The sequence below is a fragment of the Thalia democratica genome, chromosome 4, assembly GCF_965202585.1.
Source record: "Thalia democratica chromosome 4, ktThaDemo2.hap1.1, whole genome shotgun sequence".
NCBI classification, from domain to species: domain Eukaryota; kingdom Metazoa; phylum Chordata; class Thaliacea; order Salpida; family Salpidae; genus Thalia; species Thalia democratica.
In genome coordinates this window covers 49,168,569-49,194,657 of record NC_139168.1, presented here as the reverse complement: position 1 = coordinate 49,194,657, position 26,089 = coordinate 49,168,569, and the positions used below count along the sequence as shown (strand labels likewise).

Below are 26,089 nucleotides of genomic sequence, written 5' to 3'. Positions count from 1 at the left end.
TTATATTTAATTACACTTTAACGTGATATATGAATCTGCATTCAAATGCCATTCTGTATTATCCTATTCTTTTATATTTTACTTTAAGTTAGACCTACGAACTTTAAAGCATATTAATTTGTATTTAATGTAAAAATTAAGAACAAAGTTTAGGAATAAAGGAACTATTTCAACTATAATCTTTTAAGAAAATTTAAAAAAGTGTTTTCATTAGAAAAATTTACTTAAAGTTCTAAACAAAGGACGGAATTTTTTTCTATTCGGTAGACAAGATTTACCAGAAAAAACCTTCTTCTTACTTCTTTTTTAATATATACTACTTTTGAGATAAAGCTACTAAAACTTTTTACAAAATTTGAATGTTTATGAAACCAAATATATTTAATCTTTTGTTTTTTTTTAATTACATTTAAGTTTTATTTTTATTGCTTTAAATAGTTTGAACTTTGAAATGTGATCAAAATTCTAATAAACATTTTTGAGAATTTATATTGTACTATTTAACTAGTTAAAGTATCTTAACTTATAAATTAACTTTTCTTTAATACGATATAATCTACTAAAGCCCCATTAAAAAGAATATAAATAATAAAATTTATTTGTTAGACAATCAATATGCCCGGAAGGCCTAAAACGAGATTCTTTTAACATTATACTGTTAGTTAAGGTTTTCTCTAAAGTATAACACATGGGTATGTCTAGACGTTTTTAATTGGGATTGCACAGTTTTTATTTTTTTTCAAAATAACATTATTTTCTTTAGTATCTTTTAACAACTTTTAATAACTTTTCTTAATTAACTAAGTTATTTTGGAAAGTTCTAGCATGAACTTAAAAGTTATTTCTTAAATAGTGAATATCAAGGCCATAAGTGATCATTGCTACTTATTTATTTACATTTGTTTAAGGAGTTAATAATAATTGTCATCTAATACCCGAATAGTTAAAAATTTTGTTTGTTTTGTAACAATAATAGTGGTTCAGTCTAAATTGCAGCATTTTCTATCTGGCTATTCTTTAGACTGTTTATTAAGATTAATATTTTGAACTAACTTCAGAATATCAAAAAACTTCTTCTCATATAAAAATACATTTCTTTAGTATGCCCATATAAAAATAAAGTGATAGATGTACATTTTAACAGAGAGTTTAGGATATAAATAAATGATAATCTGAGATTATTGTCTTAACTTTACTTATAATAAATTAATCTTATTTTCTGAAAAAACCTAAAAAGATTGTTTTGTGTATGCAAATATTAATCTCTTCTTTAAAATGACATTTTTGGGCTTTGAAAAGTATAAAAAATTAATTAAATTTAATTTAGTATAAAATTTTTTTTTGTTGTTATTATTATGCATTGTTAGTGTTTTTTTTTTCAGTAAAGGCATAGCGTATAAATATTTCAGTACTTATTGTTAAATTACTTTTTATAAAAATTAAATTGAGTTTATGGTTTAATTCAATTCTTTATAAAGTAATAAGTGTCATATAATTTTTTCATTTATCTATTCAAATAAAAATTTATTCAAGTATTTAAATCAATTATTGTAAAATTTACAATTTTAACCTTTAGCATATAATATTGATGAAATTCAACGTAAAAGTGATTCAGCTTTTTATAATTTTATCTTCTTTAAAAACCTATTTTTCAACTATTTTCATGACTGCTATTAGTATTGTTAATTTCATTTCATAAATTAATTAAAGTTAAGTTATTTTTTTAAGTCTAAACATATACTCTATTTCTATTTTTATTTTTAAAAGTTTTAGACATGGACTTTTTTTCATTTTTATTTTATAAGACAAGTTTTTTAGTACACTATGAATAAATTTTCTTAAGTAAACACATAACTTAGTTAATTTTTGTTAAATTTTCTTTTTGATTTTTCATTTAATTGATTGTTTTATTTCGTACGGTTTAAAATTTCAGATTACAAAATTTAATTTTTTAGCTCGTAAATAACTGTAAAAGTATGTGGTACACGACTCGACAACCAAATGGTTTTTTCGTACACTAGGTCCTTAGACCAAACTTTTTGAGCACATTTTTTTATCCTTCAATAATCAACATATAATAACAAATTTTAGATTGGTAAAGAATAATAAAACATTTTAGGTAAATAAAAATCTTTAAACTTTAAACCATACAAAAATATCAGCAAAACAGAATGCAAAATCTTATAAGTAATTTAGTTTTTTAATTTTATGTAAAATAATTTAAATATAAACTTAATTACTGTTTTTATTGACAGTGTAAAATTTTGTCTTACATTGTGAAGCTAACATGAATAACTTGTTTTAATAATAGAAAAACATACTCAATGATATGTAAGTAAATTACTTATTCAAACAGTTTCAATTAAAATAATTTGACTAAAAATTTATTCTAAATCAAAAACAAATTATATTATTGGAAAGAAACTAAAAGCAGACGTAAAGATTTATTTTACAACTTGATGAAAAAAGATGAAAAGAAAGTTAAAAATAATAAATAATGAACTTTACCACTCGACCATCATTAGCAGTATCCGAGACAACCTACGACCTATGTCCTGGACTTGACGTTAAACTGTTCTGGTGTATAGCTCGATTACCGAAAGGTTTTTTTCGTGCTCCAGATCCTTGGACCAAACTTTTTGAGCGCTTCTATTTGTGGTTCAATAAAAAATGTATTATTACGTAATGAATACCAATTTGTAAAAATACAAAGTTAAAAATGAAATATTTGAGTTGTAAACTAAGTTAAAAAACTTTTACACAAACAAATTAGCTAAATTTTAAAAAGTTTCCATGTTCAAATTGTGAAATTTTTGTCACTATTAAATTTTAATACAATTTTTGACGTATTTCTTTTGAAAATGTGAATAATGCTTTTTTTTTATTACTATAATCTTTTTTTTGTTTTTTTTACTTTACCCACAAACGGTTGCTTCAGTATTTTGTATTTATCCCCGCTTCTTAAAGATTTGAATTCCGATTGTAGTCTAACGGAGTTTCCCTAATGTTTGCTGAGTCAGCAAAGCATTTTTAAAAAATGTATACCCTTATCCCTAACCCAACCTACCCAAACATATTAAAACTTATTCAAAAATAAAATTCTAATAATAAAAAACTAAGAGAAAAAGCTTTTATATTTTGCTGACTCAGTAAATATTAGTGAAAACCCCGTTAGATTACAACAAAACTCCTTGGTAAGATATCTAAGCGAATTCTCGCAACTATGCCTGCATGATGAGTCCTAATAAGGACGAAACCGGTTGTAGGTGGTCTCGAATGTTGTTATTGTTGGTCGTATGCTAAAGTTTAATATTTATTTTTTATCAAAAAACAAAAATATATTACTTTATTGTCGGAAGGAATTTTGTTTATTTAAATACCACTTATAACTTAACAAAAATACTTTTTTTTTTTAATTTATTAAACTTAAAGCCTTTCGAATCTACTTGATTCTTTATCAAAATGTAAACAATATTGTATGCAATGTCTAAATTTATACCAATATCGATGATAATTTTAAAGTCCTTAAAGGTGTGTCTGAGATGATTTTAATAGAGGATAGAATTGATACTCATTGAAAAAGAAAAACCAAAACTAATTACGCAAGTATCTAGAAATAGAAAGATAGCCCTACTTATGATATATTAATTGAATTATTGTTATTAATTTTGTTTTACTAGCATTTTTAATAGTTTTGAACCACTACGTAATTATTAGTTTAAGTCTTTATATCTATCTTTAAAACTGTTTTACAATTCATTTAACTTTTGATAAATAATCAAGTAGATTCGAAAGGCTATAAGCCTTTGGGTTTAAAAAAAATAATGAAAAGCATACTCTTGTTAAGTTGCAAGTAATATTTAAAAAGATACCAAGTTTTCGTAAGATATTTAAAAAGGTACTAAGTTTTCGTAAAATATTTTAAGATAAAACTATATTCAATCGCTTCTTTATCATGTTTATTCAAATTTTAAGGGTCGCTTAGGAAACAGAAAACGAGTTAAAAAACGCCCCTGGTATAACTCCTAGTTATAATAATTTTTTAATACAATTTAATTACTTACAATTTGCCAGTGACACTCTTGTTTCATCAACATTTGAACCAAATTTCATTTCTTATTATAATTTTATTTTTAGTCCAGTTTATTAATATTACTTTAAACAAAATTTCAATTATATCCTTTATTAAACACACTTAGCACAGAGTTCTTAAACAGGATATCACATTAAATTGTCAAAAACTCTTTAAGGCGCTCATTTGGTAAACTTCAAAATAGTATTAAACAACAAAGCTGATGTGATTAACTTGTTAGTTGTTTTGTATTTTTAATAAATATTTTATATACATAATATTGTTTTTATTTTTAGTACTTTTATAAATTAAAATAGTTAAGTTTAGTAGTTTTTTTTGAATTCACAAATTTATTTTACAATGTTTTAATGTTATTGACGAGGTTTCTTAAGTCGGAGTTGAAAATCTAGAGTGCATTCAAAAACCTGCAACTAATAAGCTATGAGATAAGGCTTCCTCATTAGAGAATGTTAGAAACATTTAAGGGGATTTTGTTCTTTGAATTTTGATACCACCAGGGGGTTAAAAGCTTTTTTCTGAACAGTATAATTTCTCAAAACTGACAAAAGTAAGTCTAAAATAAAACTTTCAATAATTAATCACAGTAATTACATTGTCACATCAAAGTATGATAAAGCTAACCATTTAGATTCTTTTTATAAAAACTTTTTGTAATATATACTGTTTTTTCTTTAATTTAAAACTATAAAATTCATTTTAGTACTACAACTTACTAATTAGTTGTAAAAGTCTTTGTAAATCCTGAGAACATCTTGTCAAATTTTGTTACAATTGGATTAAGATAAAAACAGCTGTTAAAATATTTTAAACATTAAAAAAAATAATGTAAAGTTAAATATTTAGTACAAAATAAAGTACATAGTTATTTTATTGAAAATACATCATACTTACCTTCCTCTCTTAAAAATAATTATTTGTAAATTAATTTGAACACATAATATTTTTTTTTGTATACTTTAGTTAAAGTTTTTAATCTTACTTAATTTGTAGGTAATAATTGCATACTCAATTACAAAGTAGCAAAGTCTCTTATGCAGTTGTCATTTAATCGTACAAAGCAAGATATTTTTGCTTGTTTAGACACTGATATAAAATTCTACAAGCTAAAGCCCATTCAATATTCTCTAGAAGAATACAACAAAACTTTAAAAAGTTTAATCCCATTTGAAACTCTTTCTTTTGAAGCTAGTGTAAAAGTAAGTTAAATTTTACTCAATTTTTACTAAAAATTGTTAGAATTTATTGTTCTTATCAATCTTGTGTCATCAACATTTGTTGAAGTACTTTAAAATTTTATACTATTGCAAATTTCAAGCTATTTCGGATATTTTTGCTGATTTCATGCTGGCTTTTTATAACCTTAGTTTTTTTTACTTGTAATTTATGTTTTTTTTATTCTAGATATTAACTTTTTTCACTATCATTCATAAAATTCAAGTTTGGTTAACAGTGTTGATTTTTCAGATTTTGGTTGTTAGTGTTTTATAATAATATTATAAACTTGGGCTTTTTTCAATAAGCATATTTCAATTTTTTTGTATTTATTAAAAATAGATTAAATTAATTAATTCACAAATTCTTTAAAAAGTAGATTTCAGATGAAGCAGTATTTTTCTGCTGTTTTATTTTGCACTCTCTAAATGCATTTTTATTAAACTATTCAATTTTAGTCCTCTATATCTCAAAAGCTACATTTAAATTTTTAAAAGGGGTGAAAAGCAATTGAATTTTAGTTTTTAACAAAAGAAAAAACTAACTTTTAAATTTAACATTTATAATCATGCTTTGTCCAAATATATGATTAAATTATGTTAACTTGAATTTTAACATTTTTAATAACTTTTTAAATTCTAGTGTTTAGATTGGAGATACAATTCAAATCCAAATAGTATTGTTAGTTTGGGTCTTTCAGATGGAAGAGTTTTATTAAAAAACATTTCAGATGACAAGTCTGATTTTTTCAAATTAAAGTCTCAAATAGGAAAAGATCGACTTCCAAAACATAACAGGCCATGTTCAAGTATGCAATGGTCAAGAGAGTACACAAATCTGCTTGCAGTTGGGTTTGAAAAACCTGATAAGAGTATAAGGTTTTTTTATTTAAAGAAGCTAGTAAAAAAAATAAGTTGCTTATGAAGTCTACTAATTAAAAAGATAAAAGTTGCTCAATTATGTAAAAAAAAAAAGAAATATTTTTTAATATATGTTTTGTAAGTATTTTATAAAAGAAGCTTTTGCTTAAATTTATTTATTTTACTTTAACACATTTCAAAGGTATCCATGTGCGTTAAACGTTTATGATGTAAATTTTACTGAAATGATATTTGATGAGGAAGCATCAAAAGATAGAAACCAAACGGATATGCAAAGTGATAGGTATTTACTATTAGTTGTTTTGTTTGGAATTTTTTTATAGTATTCGAAAAGCAAACATGAATTAGGATTTTTCTTAAATTTTGAACATACTTTTCTGTTTAAAACTTTATTTTAGTTAAAAAATTGTTTTAGATTTAGGGTTTCCATTACAATGAATTTCTCTGGATAATTTAAGTTTTTTTAAAAATAACAGATATCTCTGAATTAATGTCTAAGTGATCTTCTCTACGGGGATCCCACTTCCCTATAAATCCCTATAAATTTGCAATATTCTGAAAAATCCTTATAAACCCCTAAAAAAAATAGAAAAATATGTGAAAATCTCTAGAAATCCCTATAAGTTATGTTGCTTTGCTTAGTGATTGAAAACTGAAAACCAAAACAGCCACAATGCGAGTGAAAAAAACACGTAACTAATGTTTAATTACTATTTTTGAATAATAATTTTTGCAATCTTGGTTACAAACTGACACTATGGCTCCACCTAGTGGATAAAAATTTTTCCTTTTTGATATTTAATACAATTTATCTAAATTTTGCTTATTTAACTAAAATTAGAGCTCAAAAACCCTTGAACTTTTGTAAATTTATTATTAAGACTGCTTTTAAACGGTTAATGACATATTTAGGTTTATTCACCTTAAAAATATGTTTGTAACATTTAAAATTCTTTTTTTTTTGGAAATTTTTGTGGGAACCCTGTTCTAACCTTTAAACAAAGGTTTTGAAACGTACTTTATAGAGTCTAAAAGTTTGCTCCAGTAAACTTTATTTTTGTAACTATATAATCGATTCTGCATTTTAAACATTTTATCTCCATTGTTCATTAGATTGCAGTAGTTTCAACTTTCTTTTTTTTTTTGATTGAATAAAAAAAAATCAGCCCTTTAAAAGCATTATGAAGGTCCATCATATTGACTAATAGAATGTTGCTCCTGCACTCAATTTTAAACACTGTCCTGTAGATTTCAAATACTTTTTATTTTGTATACTAAATAGATTTATGCAAATTATATATTTTATTCAAGACCAGTTTTGGTGGCAAGAGATTGCGACCTTTTCAAGCAAAAAATAAAATATTAAACTGCATCTATTATATATATATATTTTGTATACAATAAAATATGTAGAATGTTCACAACAGCTGTCTAAAAACCAACTTTATTATGTAAAAGTAAACTTAAAATTTATGTTAAATAAAGTACAATGATATTAACTTAAACCTCTACCAGGTGTATCTGAAACAATAAGATAAAACAGAAGCTTAAGTCTGTTATTAATCAACTCTTTAAAATCTGGCACAGTAAATAACTAAAAGAAACTTCTGTTTACAATAGATTATTAAGTAAATATCTTTCTCATAAAAAAATTTCTTAGACTATGATTTGTATGTGTTTGTGACCATGCTAGGTTTGATGAACTTTTAAGACTGTTAAAAAATAAAATAAAAAACAGGTTTAGATAAAAATATGTCTTAATTAAAAGGGGTTTTAGCATAAAGATATTTTTTCAAATAATTTCACTAAATTTTTGTTTTCCAACACTATTTTTTATAATTTAGTGGGAACTATGTGTATTAATATTCCTTGTCAAATAATGTTTTTTTACTAAAAATAACATTAGATCTTATATGATAGCTTAAAGTACAAACTACAAGCCAGTTTTTATAGAATTAAAAAATATTATTTAACATTTGAGATATTGTAATTTTTATAAAAAGTTTCCGATACAAACGTATGGACCGCAAGTTTTCGGTGTTCAATTTTCTCAGATATTTAATAAATCACTAAAAACTTATCTTCTCCTTCATTTTTTGAGATAGAGACCTCAAATTTTCAGGATACGTTCCTTATATAGTTTAAAAGACTTTGAACGTTGGAATTTTAAAGATATTAAAAAATAAAAAAATTTGATAAAAAAAACAAAAAGAATAGGTGATTTTTCTAAAATAAAAAAATTATTTTTCAAAATTGAAAAAATTCCTACTTTCAATCTTTTTAAAATTTAATAATACACTTTCAGTGAAAATTTGAAGAAAATTGCTTAAAAAATAGGGAGGAGATAGATTTTTAGTTAAATGGTTTTTTTTCGCGTTTTTAGTTTTTGCCTTCCATTAGGAACCTATTGAGGTCACCAACTTTGACTGCTCATATCTCAAAAAATACTTTGAATTTTTCAAACAGTTTAAAATGTCTGAAAGCTTGGATAAAACTCTATAAAATAAGATCAACTTGTAAAAATCAAGGTGGACCCCCTATGCCCTTAAAAGACTAGGAATGTTACGTTTTAAAAAATATTAGTAAATATTAAATTTATTAAAAAAATAATAATTGGTTTTTTGAATAAAGATTCGTTTTTTTTTGAATTAAATGAATTCCTCCATTACATTTATTTGAATATTAGTTATGGATTTACTGTGAAAATTTTAAATAGATTGATAAAAAAATGAAGGAGAAGATAGATTTTTAGTGAAATAGTCTTTTTTTTTTGGTTTTTGGTTAGCACCTTCTATAAGGAACCTATTGAGGTCACAAACATTGATTGCTTATATCTTGAAAATTACTTTAAATTTTGTTACGCGGTCAAAAACGCCTTATAGCTCAGATTAAATTCTACAATATAAATTCAACTTATAAAAATCAAGGTGAACCCCTCCCTCTATGCACCTAACAGTATTTTAAGAGTATTTTGAATTTTTGGTTAAATTGATTATGTCTCTAACAGTATCTGATATATTGTAATTACATAGATATGATTATAGTAAAGTTGTAAACTTTGAACAATAAACTAATTAAAACTTTAAAATGGAAAAAAATGTTTAATTTACTATTACATTATTGCTACTACTGAAAAGCTGTAGATAATCATAAAATGAAATGTAATTGATTTTATTTTTTACTATATTTTCAAAATATGTGTTTTAAGTTGACCATGTAATCCCTTTTATGGTTATATTTCTCAAAGTTAGTTATTTTAATGAAATTTGCTTTAAGTGATTTTACTTGTTTTAAAGTACTCGTCTGTAGTTTCAACATGACGCGTGTAGTTGTTTAAAAATTCATTTGAAAGTGTGAAATAAACATTTTGTTATAAAAACTTTTTTTTCAAAAGAAAAGGTTGGAAAGCAATTGCCAACAAACCTATTCATGATCTGCAATGTGACACCGTAAACTCACTTGCCTGGCTTCATCACCAAACACTCATGGCAGGCCTTGGGAAAAAAGGTGTCAAAATTTTCGATCTAAAAGATAATAGGAGTACTCCCGTAAACACATCAATAGCTAACAATGTAAGTTGTTAAATAAATATGAGTCAGTTTTTTTCTAGTTTGTTTAGAATTTTAATTGACTTAAACTAGATGTATATTTAAAAATATTTGTTAACCTTATTCTTAAGGAAGATTTAAAAAGGAACATTTTATGTTTAAAACTAGTTTTTAATATGTAGTAGATAAGCAATAAATTTAGTTAGAGTAAAGCAGTGTTTTAAATTAGTCTATATATTTTAATCTACAAAAAACAAAAAAAAATTTTAAAGAGGTTGCAATTTAACCAGATATGGTGTGAAATTTTACTAATAGATAAAAAACTCATTTAATTAATTTATTTGAAAATATTCTGTGATATATATCAACACAAAAAATATGAATATTTTAAAGTAACCATATGTATACTTACAAAAAGTTTATGATACTTTAAAAACTACTTATTAAGTTGATGCTTTAGATTGTTACCCTGTTTACAAACTGCTATACCTAAAATGGTCAAAAAGTCCTTCTCTGGTGTGCCTTCTCTTGTGGTTTTCCAACAATTTCTTCTCTGCAAACACTTTGCAAATCTTGCATTTGTAATGTATTTCTTAGGTCTACCTTTCGCAACAGTAATGCAGTCTTTGTAAGAAGAGTTTTGTTGAACATTTTCTTTTTTTTTTTTAGTTTTCTACTTCAAGTGCGTCACATGATCGTGCTTCTAGATATAATACAGGGGACATGTCCAAGACATCTTTACCCAAGGATTCTGTCTTTTCAGGTAGGAGATGGTCTTTTTGCGCTCCTTTACATCCCAATCGTATTTTCTGTTTTATATGTTGCTTACTAATTCCTTTCTTCTACCAACACATCTCTCCTCAAGCTCATTTGATAAGCTATCTTGCAGCACTTTTGATGTAATTCCAATAGTTTACAATATCTGCATTCTTTTCAGCAAATATCACATGTAAGGCAAGCTGCAAAATACTTTTGCTTTCCTTTTTTTATAACATGACTGGTGTGTCTGTAAGCAAAGTTAGGACTAATGCTGGTAGTATATATAGCATCCTAACAAGAAGCTGTCATCAATTATTTCATGTTTAGAAGGTTTTTGTTCTTTATAACGCCTTCCATATTAACTACTGGATGTTCTTAATTGACTGATATTCCGCGTTGACTGAATGTATCAAATTGACCAGTTGATCTGCCTTGTTTACCACTTGATTAAGTCCTGCCCACAAAATTTTTTCCATTAAATCTAGCCCACCGGCTTGAAAAATTGCACACCCCTATTTTAGCTTCCAAAAAATCATTTATAAGTTTACAGCAGAAATTTAGTTTTCCTCCAAAAAAAATTGTTTTCTTTAAAAAAAATCAATTCTTAAGTACTTTCTAAAACATATATCGTGCAAAAAAAAAAAAACAAATTGTGTAAATTAAACAATCGTGCAAATGACACCTACCAGCTTTAATAAGTTTTGAAATGAAGTATTTAAAAACACTTTAAATAAAAAAATCTTTAGAACAGTAAAATAAAAGTGTCCGCTCAAGGGGCCTGGCAGCCCCGACGGAACAGATACTGCCTTTGAGTAACTTATGCGTCTCACACTCATATCCAATCAATACAGTAGACTACCGCTTAAGTACGCAATTTTTTTGGTACGCACCCCGCCTTAAGTACGCATTTATCCAGAAAGATAAAAAAATTCTAATTTTGTTATATTTTTTTTATAAATTGTTTATATATTAATATCAAATTTAGATAAACTTTTAAACTGGGGTGAGTAATTCCGAGTAGTCTAAGTGGCCTGAGATTGTGACAGTCCTGTTATTAAATGTTAATAAACTAACTACTTATGTAGTGGTCGCAGAAAAGTGAAAAGAATGATGATATTTGAGCTGTAATGCCATAAAATAAATAAATCTAGATGACACTGTTAAAAAAAACCTACAAATACAACATAGTTAAGTCATAATTTAATATAAATGTTGATGTTTTGAAAATGTTTGGTAAACAGAATGTAGTTTGGTACTTTCCCTCTAACAAAACAAAATATGAAAAATTTGGCTTAATATTCTTTTTATATCATTGACTGACATTGACTTTCTATATTAAATGTATGTATTAATTATGTAGAAACTTTAATAGAAAAAATAAATCATTTCAAAATCTATTAACAAATTTTGCAGATTAGAATTATGTGTTAAATGTTATTTAAAATAAAAAGACTTGTTTATTTGGTTTAAGTATATGGTGGCTAGTTGTAAGAAAGAAGAAAAATAACTAAATTTCATTTTATACTATGTCGCCAAAAAGTACGCACTACCCGTGCTAAGTACGCACTTTTTGGTCGGGTTCAATTTGCGTACTTAAGCGGTAGTCTACTGTATATATAAACAATATATAAAATATAAAAATATCAATTATAAATATCAAATATGCATATCAATATATGATGAATATAGGGAATATGAATATCATTAATGGGAATCAATAATAATAACAAATACTAATAATAATATGAACATTTAACAGGATCTAATAATTCTAAATAATTATATATAAATACAGAGAACTTAAACTACCACTAATATACTAAATAAATCACTAATATATTATAAACAACATTTTTACCAAATTTTATTATTAAACAAATTAGAAATGTAAGCTTGCAATTAAAGAAAATCAAGAGAGATTAACAGCATTTACAAGATAGCGGTCAACAATAGGTTACAACAAGTTCTCTGAAGCCATATCATGTTACTCTCAAAACATATCATGTGACTCTCAAGCCCTATCATTCCACTCTCCAGACATAAAGTCTGTCTTCAAAAACAACAAATTCTATCTATTATTGCGTCATATCTATTAGTTTTAGTGTTCTTAGAAATATATAACTATTTTGTACCTTTTTGAATAATAGCCTAACATTACAAAAGTAAGCCGAAATGTTATATATTGATGCAAACATATATTTTTGTTTTTGAGATTTTACTTATAAGTAATTATAAACAAGCTTAAAGTTTTTTATTTAAATGTGTTGTGTATATCAAAGTAAGTTGTTTGATTTTTTTAGGCCACTTATGGAATTTGCATAGACCCTTGTTGTGAAACGCGGATTGCGAGTTATCATGGTCAGACTGTTGTAATTTGGGATGCAAGAAATCTTTCAAGCTCACTTCTAAATATTTTATCTTCTGGGACTATCAAAAAAGTTTATATTGTATTACTTAAAAAATAAGGATTTATTAAAAGTGTGGCTAATACAATGCTTAAGCTTTATACGAAAATCCAGATATTAAAAGCAATTAGGTTTTTCATATTAGTTTATTTCATTGGTATCAATTTTATGTGATGTAAGGTAACTTTGTAATCAATTTGTTTTTCAAAAGTTCTAGAATATATAACTCCCATAAGGTTTTTGAAATATTTAATACTTTTTTTTCAACTTGTTGTATTTTTATTTATTAGATAAAACAGTTTAAAAATTAAAAACATATTTATTAGTTAAAAATAATTACTACTATGTAATTTTGAAAATCTAACAGATTGATTGGTCACCAAACGAGCAGGGCCAACTTGTTGTTCAGTCCTTAAGAGCTGATGAAGTATCAACGAATTTACTTCATAACCAAACTCATGTTTATGACGTAAGAAGACAGGTACGTAGATTTATATAAAATATAAATATTATCGATGCTTTTTTATTTTTATGTTTGTAAAATTTTTTGTCTTAAGTTTTTAGAAGTTTTAGGCTGTTAACCATAAATAGGAAAAAAAATTCATTTTAAAATGTAAGATTTTAATATAGCTCTAAATTTCATTATGAAAATACTTCCAACTAAATAAAAAAATCCAGAACTAGTGTTAAATGGCTTTAAGTAACAGCAATTCAACATAGTTTTGGTTCATGCTAATGCCTGTAGATTTTTTTATTAAATTGTATAGTTAAAAACTGAAACATATAATACCAGGGTTGCCACATGGTCAGGAAATCAGGAAAAGTCAGGAAAAATTTTTAAAAATGACAAAAGTCAGGAAAAAATGGGGGGTTTTGAAAAAAAGTCAGGAAATTTCATAAAATTAAAATAAAAAGTCAGTTTTGTCAGTTTAAATTTACAAAATTCCTTATTTTCCAAAGCCTTCAAATGGTAAAAATTAATTAAAAATCCTTTAAAGTCAGAAAAAATTCCAAAATTTTCCTAGAAATTTAAAAAATTATCTAATTTCCAATGCCTTCATCTGGTAAAAATTAGTAAAGTATCTCTTATAAAACTGCAAAATTTTTCTATTAACATATTAAACAAGTACCCTACTTAAACAAGCAGATTTTGTAAGCTTTTTAGTATTGATGATCTGTAGCAAGGACACTTCCATAGTGAAACTGTGATATATACACAAAAGTTTATCTAGCATAATTTTAGAATCAAAGTATTTTATGTCTAAGTAAATAGTTGAGTTCTTTATAATTAAGCAGTTAGTTTAGTATTTTATGTAACAAACTGATGTGTATAGTTCGTTATTAATTTAAGGTTTTAATTGTAAAAGTTCCTTATATGCCGTTTCGTTTATTTAGATACTTTTATGCCTTGAAATTCTAAAAATTGTGTCTTTTTTTAGACAAGCTGTGTTTATAAGGTAATAATACAAGTATTTTGCTGATAGAGCTGTTTATTGCAAATACATCAAGCATACACAGATGGTTCAAGTGATGTAATGGAAGTTTAATGATTAAATTCAGCAAAAAAAAACTGGGTTACATGACAATTCAAATTCGGACAACTCAAATTCTGACAATTCAAATTCTTAAAAAAATATTTAAATGACTATATCTCAACAAGTAATATAAATTTGAGGAAAATAAAAATTAGATATGTAGATCTTATTAATATCTACAAACCACTTTTTTCTTTTTTTTTTAAATCTAATATACTTTTCAAGATATTTTAAAATTACTAAAAATAACTATGTTTTTTACCTTATTTAAGCCATATCTCTAAAAATATTTAATGTTTTGCAAAAAGAAAAAAATGGCTTGTAGATATTAATATGACTTACATATGTATTTTTTATATTTGACAAATATACATTACTTTTTTATTTGTGGCTGTTTAAATTTCTTTTTAAGAATTTGAATTGTCCGAATTTGAATAGCCGTGCACCCAAAAAACTGTGGTTTTAACCTGTATTAAAATTAGATTGAAAGCTTTATATATTTTCAAGTGTTCGATTATGTATTTTATAATAAGTTTGAATTAAGAGTTAGATTTATAAAAGTCGGGAAAATTTTGGTAAAAAGTCAGGAAATTTTTCTCAGCTTGATCTGTGGCAACCATGTAATACGTTTATTTCGATTTTTTAGTATATGTAAATGCTTAGTAGATTTTGAATAGTTTTGAATAAAAAAAATGTTCTGAAAATCATGTTTAGGGTTATTTATACAACACTAAATAATCAAATTTTATTTGTAAAACTCAGTTTCACCCTTTAAGGGATCTTCAGTTACAATTTAAAATCTGAAAAATAAAAGTTAAACAAAACATGGAAGATACTAAAAAGTAAAACAAAACAGGTAACAGGGTGTCCACTTTACCTGGAATCCTGGAAAAACCTGGAATTTGACAATTTAGGAAAAACCTGTAATATAAGAAATTTTGAAAAAAAATTAAAAAACCTGGAATTTTTAAGAATTTTAACACGTTCAGTAGAAAAATTTCTGTTTGACTCAAAAAATTTATCATATAGATAGAAAAAATTTGTCATTGAAACCAGGGGAGGTTGGCATGCCAACTTCCAAGGGTTTGTTTAGGAGGGTAGGAGGGTCAATGGTGGACTCATGGCTAAGAGGTCTTTGGCTCTGAATGCGAGCACTCTTAGCCCGAGTTTGAATCCTAGTGTCTGGAAGACACTCTGGGTTTGGACTGACCCGTGACATAGTTTAATTTTACTTTAATAAAAATTTTTTAATAATATAAAATACAAAATAGTTGAAATAAATTTATATACTAAAAACTTAATAGTAAACCAATTTGTAACAAAATATAAAAAACTTAAAATGAACAAGGTAGTTAAAATTAGACAAAAAAATTACAATAAAAACTCAGGTATGAAAAAAATCAATAAAATTTTATAAATTGTTATAAAATTTTATACAATGTTAACAAAATTCAAGAAAATACTTAAATTTGTCTAAAAACAATTTAAGTTTATTTATAAACAATCTTGCTTATAAAAAAAAGTCAATAAAATTAGTCACTAGCACTCAGGAAAAGTTGATTCTGTTGGAAGACAATAAACTTCACTTCAATTCTTTCCTCAGAACTCAGACCACTCACTCTAACAATGTCCAAGCTTACAATACTCTTTTACTTGACTGAAGACTATTGTCATAGCAACAATTTCAAATTTAGCTTTCCGAACAACAAAGTGTTTCCAATTAAAAAATAGAAAATTGGAATAAAATAACGTATCGTTACATCATCACCAAAAAATTTTTTATTAAAAAACACGTTTTAAGTAGCTTTACAGTACATTTTCAATCTTTTTATACTATTTTACAGAGTTTCTTACCTTAGATTTAACTTTAAACTAAAAGAGATCCAAAAATGTGTAATATTAAAAACTTGGAAGAAATTTGAAAAACCTGGAAAAAATTTTGAAAAAACGAGTGGCAACCCTGAGGTAGATTATAAATTGTAACTTATGATATTTAGAAAGTTTAGAGTCTTAAACATGAAAGTTGTATATACTAGAATTACTAAACAAATTGAAAACTTTAACTTAGGTATTGAACATAAAACTACTAGATTAAAAAATACAATCAGCTTAAAGTGAATAAATAAACTAAATCACTTACATATTTCCATGAACAAAGAGATTTAAATTAAATTTATAACTTGATAAACTACTAGTTAGCTTCGATTAAATTGAACTAATTTAAAAGTGCATTGAAATTTTTTTTGAATAACATCGTTTCTAACATAATGACGTAACTTATGTATACTTTGAACTCAGTTAATGATATAATTTAGTTTTTGCAGTTTAAAGCTGAAGTTTTTTAATTTATTTAAGTAGAACTAAAAACCTTTTGTACTTATAAACGAAAATGAATTTCAGTAAATAAAATGAAATGACATGCAAAACTAGTAATCAAGCGCTTTAAGTCTTAAATTGAAGTTTTTTTAAGTGTGGACAATTGTTTAAATTGTTTCTTTTATTGGCTCTGGCTTTCTCTAGTTTTTCTAGGCTGCAAGTGCTGCATATGCTGTGAATTTTTCTTACCTTCCCGATATGGTCGATGATACTCCATTTGATGTTATACTTAATATTGTTGTTTTTTAAAACCTAGATGTATTTAGCTAGTTTGGTGTTGATTTCTTTGTAAGTGTTAAAACTGTGGTTATGGTTATACCATCTGCTTTTAAAAATATTAGCAGTGCTCCCAATGTATTCTTTTGTTTCCTTGTTTGATATTACGGTGGCTTTGTAAATAGCAATTTTAATAAGGCATTTGTTGTTCAAAGGACAGGAGTTTTTAGATCGGCAATTACAAGTAGGGGTGTTATTGATTTTGTTTTTTCTTTATTGGAAATATTATTAAGGGTTTTTTAATTATGTTTTTGTATTATAACTTTGATATTATTCATACGGCTGTATGAAATTTTACAATTATTTTTGTTTATAATTTTGTTGAGTACTTCATTGTTTTTAAAATGTTTATCGATGAGTTGAAAGAATACTTTTCCTAAATTTGTTTTAACGGATTGGCAGAAGGGTGGGTTGAAGTAGATGATTTTTTGTGGTCGGTTTCTTTTAGTTTTAGTTTGAAGGTTTTTATTTTCTGAGTATTTTAGTATGTGTTTAAAATTTGAATCATTTAGAGCATTTGGTATGTGTGTACAGAGTTTTTAAATATGTTTTCACTTTTGGAGAGTTTGTTAATCCTTTTTTCAATCATCTCTAGGAGATTTTTTTAATAATTGTTAGGTGGTTAGATATTTTGTTGATATATTTAACATCTGATTTTTCTTTACGGTATGGTTTATGTTCGTCGTCATTGAGGTTTAGAGTTGTATCTAGAAAGTTGCGTTATTTATACTCATTTTCACCATGAAATTATAATGTTGATGGCTGTATCTAAAAATCCTTTTATGGGATGATTAAATATTTTAATTTAAGATAATAAATTTTTCTATAAAAGATAGTTAATTTAATTAAAAAAAAAAACACTGAATTTTTTGTTTCATACAATTTTATCTTTACGAAGCATTTACAATAAGTTAGAACATAAAAATATTTAACGTTTAATTTAAATACGCCTGTTTTTTAGTTTCTAAAAAGGCAATTTACAAAATAACTCTTTTTACATACATTAGCAAGCATGTTTCAAAATTTTATAAAATTGTTGTTTGTCAAGACCGTAGAAGGAGGGTCCACTTTGATTTTACATGTTGATCTTATTTTGTAGAGTTAATCTGAGCTATCAACGCTTTTAACCGCTTAACAAAATTCAAAGTAACTTCTGAGATATAAGTGGTCAAAGTCGGTGAGCTCAAGGTTCCTAATGGAAGGCATAAATCAAAAACGCAAAAAAAAGATTAATTTACTAAAGATCTATCTTCATTTTTAAACTAATATTCTTCAATTTTTCACAGTAATTCAATGACTTCTATTTAAACCCATTCAATGCACAATTTTTTTTGATTTAAAAATAAAATTTTTATGAAAAAAAAACTTTTTTTTTAATCTAAAATTTTTGGTTTTTTAAATCCCATCACTCAAAGTCTTTTAGGCGTTGTAAGGAATGTTTCCTGAAAGCTTGAGGTCTTTAGCTCAAAAAAAGAAGGAAGGTATATATTTTTAGTCAATTTATAATTTCCAAGAAAATTGGCGATGAAAAAGTTACGGTCCATACGTTTCTATTGAAAACTTTTTACAAAAGCGTCTATATCTTAAAAACTAAAAAAAAGTTATATCCTCTAAATAATGACTTATATAGTTTATAGTCTATATTTGATATAACTACCAATGTTAAATTTTATAAAAAAAAAAGTCGGACACCCTTATTTTACTAAAACTAAAGCTTAGTAACTTTAATTTTAGAAAAACATAATTTGCTTAGTATGAGAAAATTGTTGCAGTCCAAAGCTTTTTGACAGTTTAATTTAGAATGAATAAAAATATATATACATTAATCCATCTATCTGTTTAAAAGCTGATTCTAGTACTAGGTGTATTAGTTACTTTTAAATCATTATCTATTTTTCAAAACTTATAAGTAATTCAAAATAGTTTTTTTTTTATGCTGAATAGTTTATACTTCTCACTCCAGATAAATTACAACAATGGAGAGTCGCGAGACTCCCCTTGCAATTTGTTCAAAAAAACTATCAAAACATCATCATTATTTGATGGTGAGTCTACAAGCACCTTATCCTGGCTTCCTATGTCAAACAATATGCTGTTAGTAGCTAGTGATGAGGGTACTTTTAAGGTGAGTAAAATTTTTTTTATTTTTCTAATTATTGCACAATATACATATTTTTAGAACACTACGTTTTTTATTGAAACAATTGTTTCACTGTTCTGTTGAACAGATAAGATCTTCAATTAGTTTATTATAGTAATATGATAAAGCATAAGTTAAAATGCACATGAAATTAATTATATGAAAAAAAATTTCTTACTACAAGTTGTGCATTACTAATTAAAAGTGATATTTTTATTTTGTTATTAGTTAGAACTCTCAATTACCTAAAATACAATTCATAGGTAGCTTCGGTACCTGAAAGAACTCTTGCAAGTCTCCAGGATTTCGACTCAGTCGGAATTTTTCAAAATAATATAGTTACGACTTTTCCAGTTTCTAGAAAGGAAGAGGTACAGTTTATGATGTCTTAATTTAGTTCATTTTATAACTTTTATGCAACTACTTATTATGATCCTACTTTAATTTTGTAACTTCAGGGAATAACATATTATGAAAATTTAATGAAAAAGAGATGCAAATCTGGAAACTATGGATTGCTACCTTTAAGTTAGATTTTTGATCATTTTTTAAGCAGTAATTTTATTGTAGTAGTTGTTTTGAATTATAAATTAGTTTAGAGGAATTTATCGATTAACTTATTATCTAGTTTAATTTTTTGTCCTTTTTTTTACTGACTTTTAAAACAATAAATTCTAAGCGTTTTTTAAAACTTTATGATATTATAAAAGTTACAAAACATGTACTGAAAGAACTTTATTTTAAACTATTTCAAATAAACAGTTAACCTTTCTAGCTTTGCCATTTTTGGTGAGAAGAAACATAACATATTAAAACATAAAACTATAAAAGTAGTTTAGTATTTGGTAAAATATATTTTTTCAACATAAATTATTTTCAGCAAAGTCATGAATCAAGAAAGTAATAAACATTTAGGTAACACTATCGGAAACGTCCAATTGTCTTTAGAGGAAGCCGACAATAAATTAAACAGTGTTTGGAGATGGATGCACCTCCTATACATGACTTCTCATTACATTGGCTTGACTTCGAAGCAGCCACTCTCTAAAAATCATCACAGCAGCCAGGGAAGACGAAGTTTCAACGCTAAAAAGCCAGTGCAAAACACGGATGTTTGGCAGCAAGGTGACCACTCGGCTCATTTTCTTGACGGAATTGTGACTGTGTTGGAAGGATGTAAGTTTTTTTTAATGATTGTATATTAACAAAACTAAAGCTTAGCAGAATTCAATTCAGTTTAATCGTTTTAGTGTTTTTAACGTATATTTAATCTTATAAAAACAAATAGCAAAAAAACAACAAAATGTGCGCGAATCAATTGAAACCGTACAACAAGTTCAGTGGAAAGGAGTATCTAAATTCTCTGGCTCTTTGTACACAAACCCTGAAAGGTTAACAAACTTTTAATAAGCTCAAAAATTTTAAACAAATATTGTTATAACATAATTTACTTATTTGTTTTACTTGCCCAGAAATTTCTTACTACGCATGTGTGGGTGGATTTGTCCAGACAGCAAGCAAAACTTACATATAAGTTATAATCCCCTGTCATCTGATGCAATTGTAAACAATCTACGAACCTCAAATGTTGAGTGTGATGTTACAATCAGCAGATTGTGTGCTATCTGCGTTTGGCAGTACGATCTAGACTTCGCAGTAAAGTTACTGAAAAAGAAATCACTTAACGAATCAAGTTAGTTGGTAAGAATTTTAATTAATTTTATAATGTTGGCTGTCTAAGTTTTTTCTAGTACATCCATAATTTAAATTGGGAAAACTATTAATATGTATTACTTCTTACAAATATAAAAGTGATATTAGTTCTCTAAGTCGTGTTGTAGATTAACCTTTATATAGTTATAAAACCAATCAAATAAAGTATTGAAATTTAAACTTTTTATTGGTATAGTTTTAACTTTATAAGTTTACTTTTGTAGCGTTTTAAAGTAAACTTTTATTTTTATTCTTAGACTCAAAACTCGGCTATGATTGGTCGACAGTTGCTATGGCAATGAGTGGGTTTCAAGGGCCGGAATCAAGTGAAATGTGGGTTCGAACATGTGAAAATGTTGCAGAAAGACTTGGAAAAGACGATCCATACATGAAGAGAGCATTCTGGTTCCTTTTGAAATGTGCCCGGCCTCCCGTTTCTACTGTTTGTCACGACTCAAAAAACTCAATGAAGAGATACCACGAATTGCTGTTTGATCAAGTTTGTTATTAGTAAAAAAATAAAAGTTTTGTTTAAAAATTAGTCTGAAAATATAAGTATGTGTTTACTGAGCGAAAATATTTTGTGCTTAGTAGTTTATTGAGTTTTGGGCAGTATAATTATAAGAAATTTAATAACTATTTTACGTACAACAAAATTTATGTTTTGAATTTGTTTCAAAATTTTTGTATACGCTGAAAAAATAGTTATTAAAAATATTAAACAATTATTTTTAAATTTTCTATTTATTTAATTAAGATTTTATTTCAAAAATAGATTATACTATTTTATCTAACTAAACTCAAGTAATAACTTGAGCTTTACAAAAACATAAGCTAAGGTTTTTTTGTAAAAAAGCTTCAAAATTATGAGAATAATCTAGTTAGTGGTGAAAAAAAATAGATTTTTTCAAAATTTTATAATTTGAAAAGATGAAATAAGATTAAATTTTTATCTTTTTAGGTTATAATGCTTAAAAAAATTACACAGAACATAGCTTTAACCGACAGAATTGCATTTGCTTGTACACATCTTCCATTTAATGACCTTACAAATTACACAAAAGAATTAGAACTAAAAACTGAAGGACTACAAAGTCTTATTCTGACGGGTATAAACTATCAGCACAAAATTGTAAAAGTCTTGTCTGATTATCTGAATAAAGTAATTAAACCAAATTTATTTTGATTTTGTTCAATATATTTTATTGCACCTACTGCAAGTTAAGACACCAAAAACTTGTGAGTAAACAATTCATTTCAAAGACATTTTTTTTTTATCCAGCTAAAGCAATTTTTTTAAAACATATTTATATAAAATACTAATTAGTTCAAATAATAACAATAGATGTTTAGCTAAATGTTTACGCAGTTTATTATTTCCATTGTTTGTTTGACTACTTTTAATAGTCATTACTCATTAAATGTTTATTATCGAATATACTCTCTTAGAGATCTTATATGAATTTTTTTTTTAATTGTACGTTGATAGTGCAAAAGCTCAAATAAATATGATGGCTTTAAAATACACTTTATTTATAGAGCAAATTTAAGTTGTTTGTTAAACTTTAAAAGTGTTTAATTTATGATATTTACGATGTTTTCCTTTGCTAACTTTATAACAGTTCTTCCGAGTTTAAAATTGACAACAATGTACTGTCATATAATAAATTTATTTATTACCTATTCGAAACTCTTTAGAACTGTGTCATTAAATTAGCACAGAGAAACGCTGTGATTTTCAAAAGGTGAGTAAAAGTTTTTTTTTAAACTCAAATTACTTTTTTGTCTAGATCTTTTATTAATTCTTATAACAGTTTTTATATTTTCCTTACTTTTTTGTTAAGAACCTTTTTGCTTCAGATATACAAAAATTTTGTTTAGTTGTTTTAGACTTTTAAATTTGATAATTTATGCAATCTTAAAACAAATTTAGACACTAGACTACCAAACTGTTCTCGGACTAGTACTACTATCTTGTGATTACAGACTGCTAACATCCAAAAAGGTACTTCATTGGAAAGACAGGTTACTGTTAAATTAGTACAATCAAATTTGATCTTTAATGTAGGTTTTTAATGTGTTTTATAATAAAACTATGGCTCCAGGTATTGCACTTTACTTAACAACCTAAGATTTTACATGGAGCGAGTAAAATTTGAAAAGAGGTGGAATTCAAGAGTTAACAGTGTGCTGACCAGTTTTAGTAGCAGGCAAGTTCCTTCAGTTGCCCACAACAAGTCAGCAAAGTATGAAGTAAATGGTAGTGTCATTCACTGCAATTTCTGCACTCGTAACATCATAAGCGAAGGTTTTTATAAATGTTTTTAGTTTTTAATAATCAGACTAGTTTTAAGAGTAAGAAAACTCTTTATAACTGCAGAACTGTTGGTAATACTTTAGATATTTTATCCTGCAAAACCTTATTCACCCCAATCTACTAAGTTTTTAAGAAAATCAGGGTTTTAAAGGGTATAAATAAAACGACTTTTTTAAATTCAATTTCATATTTGCCCATTTGGCATAAGTTAAAAATTATCAATCTCTATAATAAATGTCGCCCATTTATTAGTTAAATTACCCATTTACTTATTTCCCTCTTACTAGTTATTCCCAATTGTTAGCTAAGATTACCCCCAGAGGGTGATGTCATACAAACCCTGGTGTAAAAATTTGTTTACAAATTTCACAATACAAAAAACGCTGTATACATATCACATACGTATATATCTATATATACATATATGATAGTCTGCTAGATTAAAACAATACATATTTAAATGTAAAAACATTTTAAAGCTTGCAGGGTTGCCACTCGGTCAGGAAATCAGGAAAAGTCAGGAAATATTAAAAAATGACACAAAAGTCAGGATAAAATGGGGGGTTTTGAAAAAAAATCAGGAAAAATTTTACTTATTCAGGGTTGCCACTCGGTCAGGAAATCAGGAAAAGTCAGGAAAAATTAAAAAAAAAATGACAAAAGTCACGAAAAAATGGGGGGTTTTGAAAAAAAGTCAGGAAAAGTCAGGAAATTTCATAAAATTAAAAAAAAGTCAGATTTTGTCAGTTTGAATTTACAAAATTCCTTGTTTTCCAAAGCCTTAAAATGGTAAAAATTAATTAAAAGTCCTTTAAAGTCAGAAAAAATTTAAAAAATTTTCCTAGAAATTTACAAAAATATTTAGTATTATTTCCAATGCCTTCATCTGGTATCAATTAGTAAAATATCCTTTATAAAACTGCAAAAATTTTCTATTAACATATTGAACAAGTACCCTACTTGAACAACCAGATTTTGTAAGCTTTTTAGTATTGATGATCTGTAGCAAGGACACTTCCATAGTGAAACTGTGGTATATAAACAAAAGTTTATCTAGCATAATTTTAGAATCAAAATGTTTTTTGTTAAAGTAAATAATTGAGTTCTTTATAACTAAGCCTTTAGTTTAGTATTTTATGTAACAAGTTAATGTGTATACTGAAGCGGAATTAAGACCAGATGAAGGAAACCATATCTTCATTAGATGAAGAGGTTGAAGTGCTAATAAAAAACGGAGAAAATAAATTTTAGTACATACATTTAAAAAAAAAGTATTTGATTTAGTTCTTTATTGTTTTAATGTTTTAATTGTAAAAGTTCGTTATTGTTTTAAGGTTTAAGTTGTGAAAGTTCCTTATTGATTTAAGGTTTTAATTGTAAAAGTTCCTTATATGTCGTTTGTTTATCTAGATACATTTATGCTAGGAAATTCTAAAAAATTGTGTCTTTTTTCAGACAAGCTGTGTTTATAAGGTGATAATACAAGTATTTTGCTGATAGAGCTGTTTATTACAAACATCAATCTTACACAGATGGTTTAAGTGATGTACTGGAAGTTTGCTGATAGAATTCAGCAAAAAACTGTTGTTTTTAAACTATATATATTAAATTAGATTGAAAGCTTAATATAGTTTCAAGTGTTAGGTTATGTATTTTAGAATAAGTTTAATTTAGGAGTTTGATTTAGAAAAGTCAGGAAAGTTTTTGTAAAAAGTCAGGAAATTTTTCTCAGCTTGATCAGTGGCAACCATGCTTATTGTTTGTATTTTTTATAGGGTAACTTAAGTTTTTAAAGTAAATAAGAGTATATTTATTTGTTAAAAATTTTATACTAAATGATAAGAGGAAATATTTTATACAGCAGATATATAGTTAACTTTTTTATCTCTTTTTTTTACAGTTACTAAGTATATTCTTTTTTAATTGATTTTTAATAAAAGGATTTTATATTAAATAGTTTGGGTAGTATTTTGTTAAACTAAGTTAACAATTTATATAAGTAAAACTGATTTAGAAAAGTCAGGAAAATTTTGGTAAAAAGTCAGGAAATTTTTCTCAGCTTGATCAGTGGCAACCATGAACTTGTAAAAGCCGAAATTAAAATATGACAGTAAACTAGAAGTCTTAAAATTTTACAGAACATTTATAGACGTAGAAATACTCTAATTTCTTATTCATGATGAAAATTCGAAACATAACAACAAGCATTTTCAATGTGTTTAATAAGTTTATTGAGAGGAGACATATATTACTATGCTATAACATCTTAAAATTTACAAACTAGCTGAGTATCTTTAATAACAAAAAAAAATTGCAGATATTTGTACAGATTATAAGCTTAAAAATTTAAAGTTATTTGTTCTTGTTCACTTATTTAGGTTTAAACTTTATTTAGGCTAAACCGTTAATGAATATAATTTTGGCAGGTATGCGCTATTAATTTTAACAGTGTTTCAATTAAGATTTTTATTGAGCTGACCAGTTTTTGAAATTTTTTTTAACTGTTTTCAAAACTTATTTCGTATTTGGTTTTTAGTATAACTAAGAAAAAATAGAGTTGTTACCATTTTTCTTGTATATTTGTTAAGTGAAAAATGTTATCTTTAAAAATATATTAGCAAGCAGGATTTTACCTACAAGCCGTATTTTGCCAACCCTTATTCTATAAATTAATTTTACTAAAAACTGTTAAACCAGAATAATAATAATAAGTTTAAACAATACTCTTTCTTTACTACACTAACACATGTTTCTATGTGTTAACAAGTTAACACACTTCAACGGAGTGTTGTAAGAAAATAAATACTGTAAGGAAAGAATATAAGCTAAAATAA

The 26,089-nt window shown here is 25.8% G+C and overlaps 1 protein-coding gene across 1 annotated transcript in view; it reads left to right on the top strand.

The window, feature by feature from the left end:
* The first annotated feature begins 688 nt into the window (after window positions 1-688).
* The window catches only part of LOC145833421 (GATOR2 complex protein MIOS-like), a 33,119-nt gene continuing 7,718 nt past the window's right edge, over window positions 689-26,089 (top strand). The window contains exons 1-17 of the mRNA XM_082940600.1: window positions 689-692; window positions 5,084-5,289; window positions 5,948-6,183; window positions 6,368-6,469; window positions 9,581-9,758; window positions 12,794-12,931; window positions 13,266-13,379; window positions 19,049-19,210; window positions 19,489-19,596; window positions 19,684-19,753; window positions 20,141-20,401; window positions 20,514-20,616; window positions 20,698-20,918; window positions 21,196-21,437; window positions 21,927-22,100; window positions 22,872-22,963; window positions 23,044-23,246. Of these exons, the coding sequence (XP_082796726.1) occupies window positions 689-692; window positions 5,084-5,289; window positions 5,948-6,183; window positions 6,368-6,469; window positions 9,581-9,758; window positions 12,794-12,931; window positions 13,266-13,379; window positions 19,049-19,210; window positions 19,489-19,596; window positions 19,684-19,753; window positions 20,141-20,401; window positions 20,514-20,616; window positions 20,698-20,918; window positions 21,196-21,437; window positions 21,927-22,100; window positions 22,872-22,963; window positions 23,044-23,246 (2,614 nt within the window). The remainder of the gene's footprint in view (window positions 693-5,083; window positions 5,290-5,947; window positions 6,184-6,367; window positions 6,470-9,580; window positions 9,759-12,793; window positions 12,932-13,265; window positions 13,380-19,048; window positions 19,211-19,488; window positions 19,597-19,683; window positions 19,754-20,140; window positions 20,402-20,513; window positions 20,617-20,697; window positions 20,919-21,195; window positions 21,438-21,926; window positions 22,101-22,871; window positions 22,964-23,043; window positions 23,247-26,089) is intronic.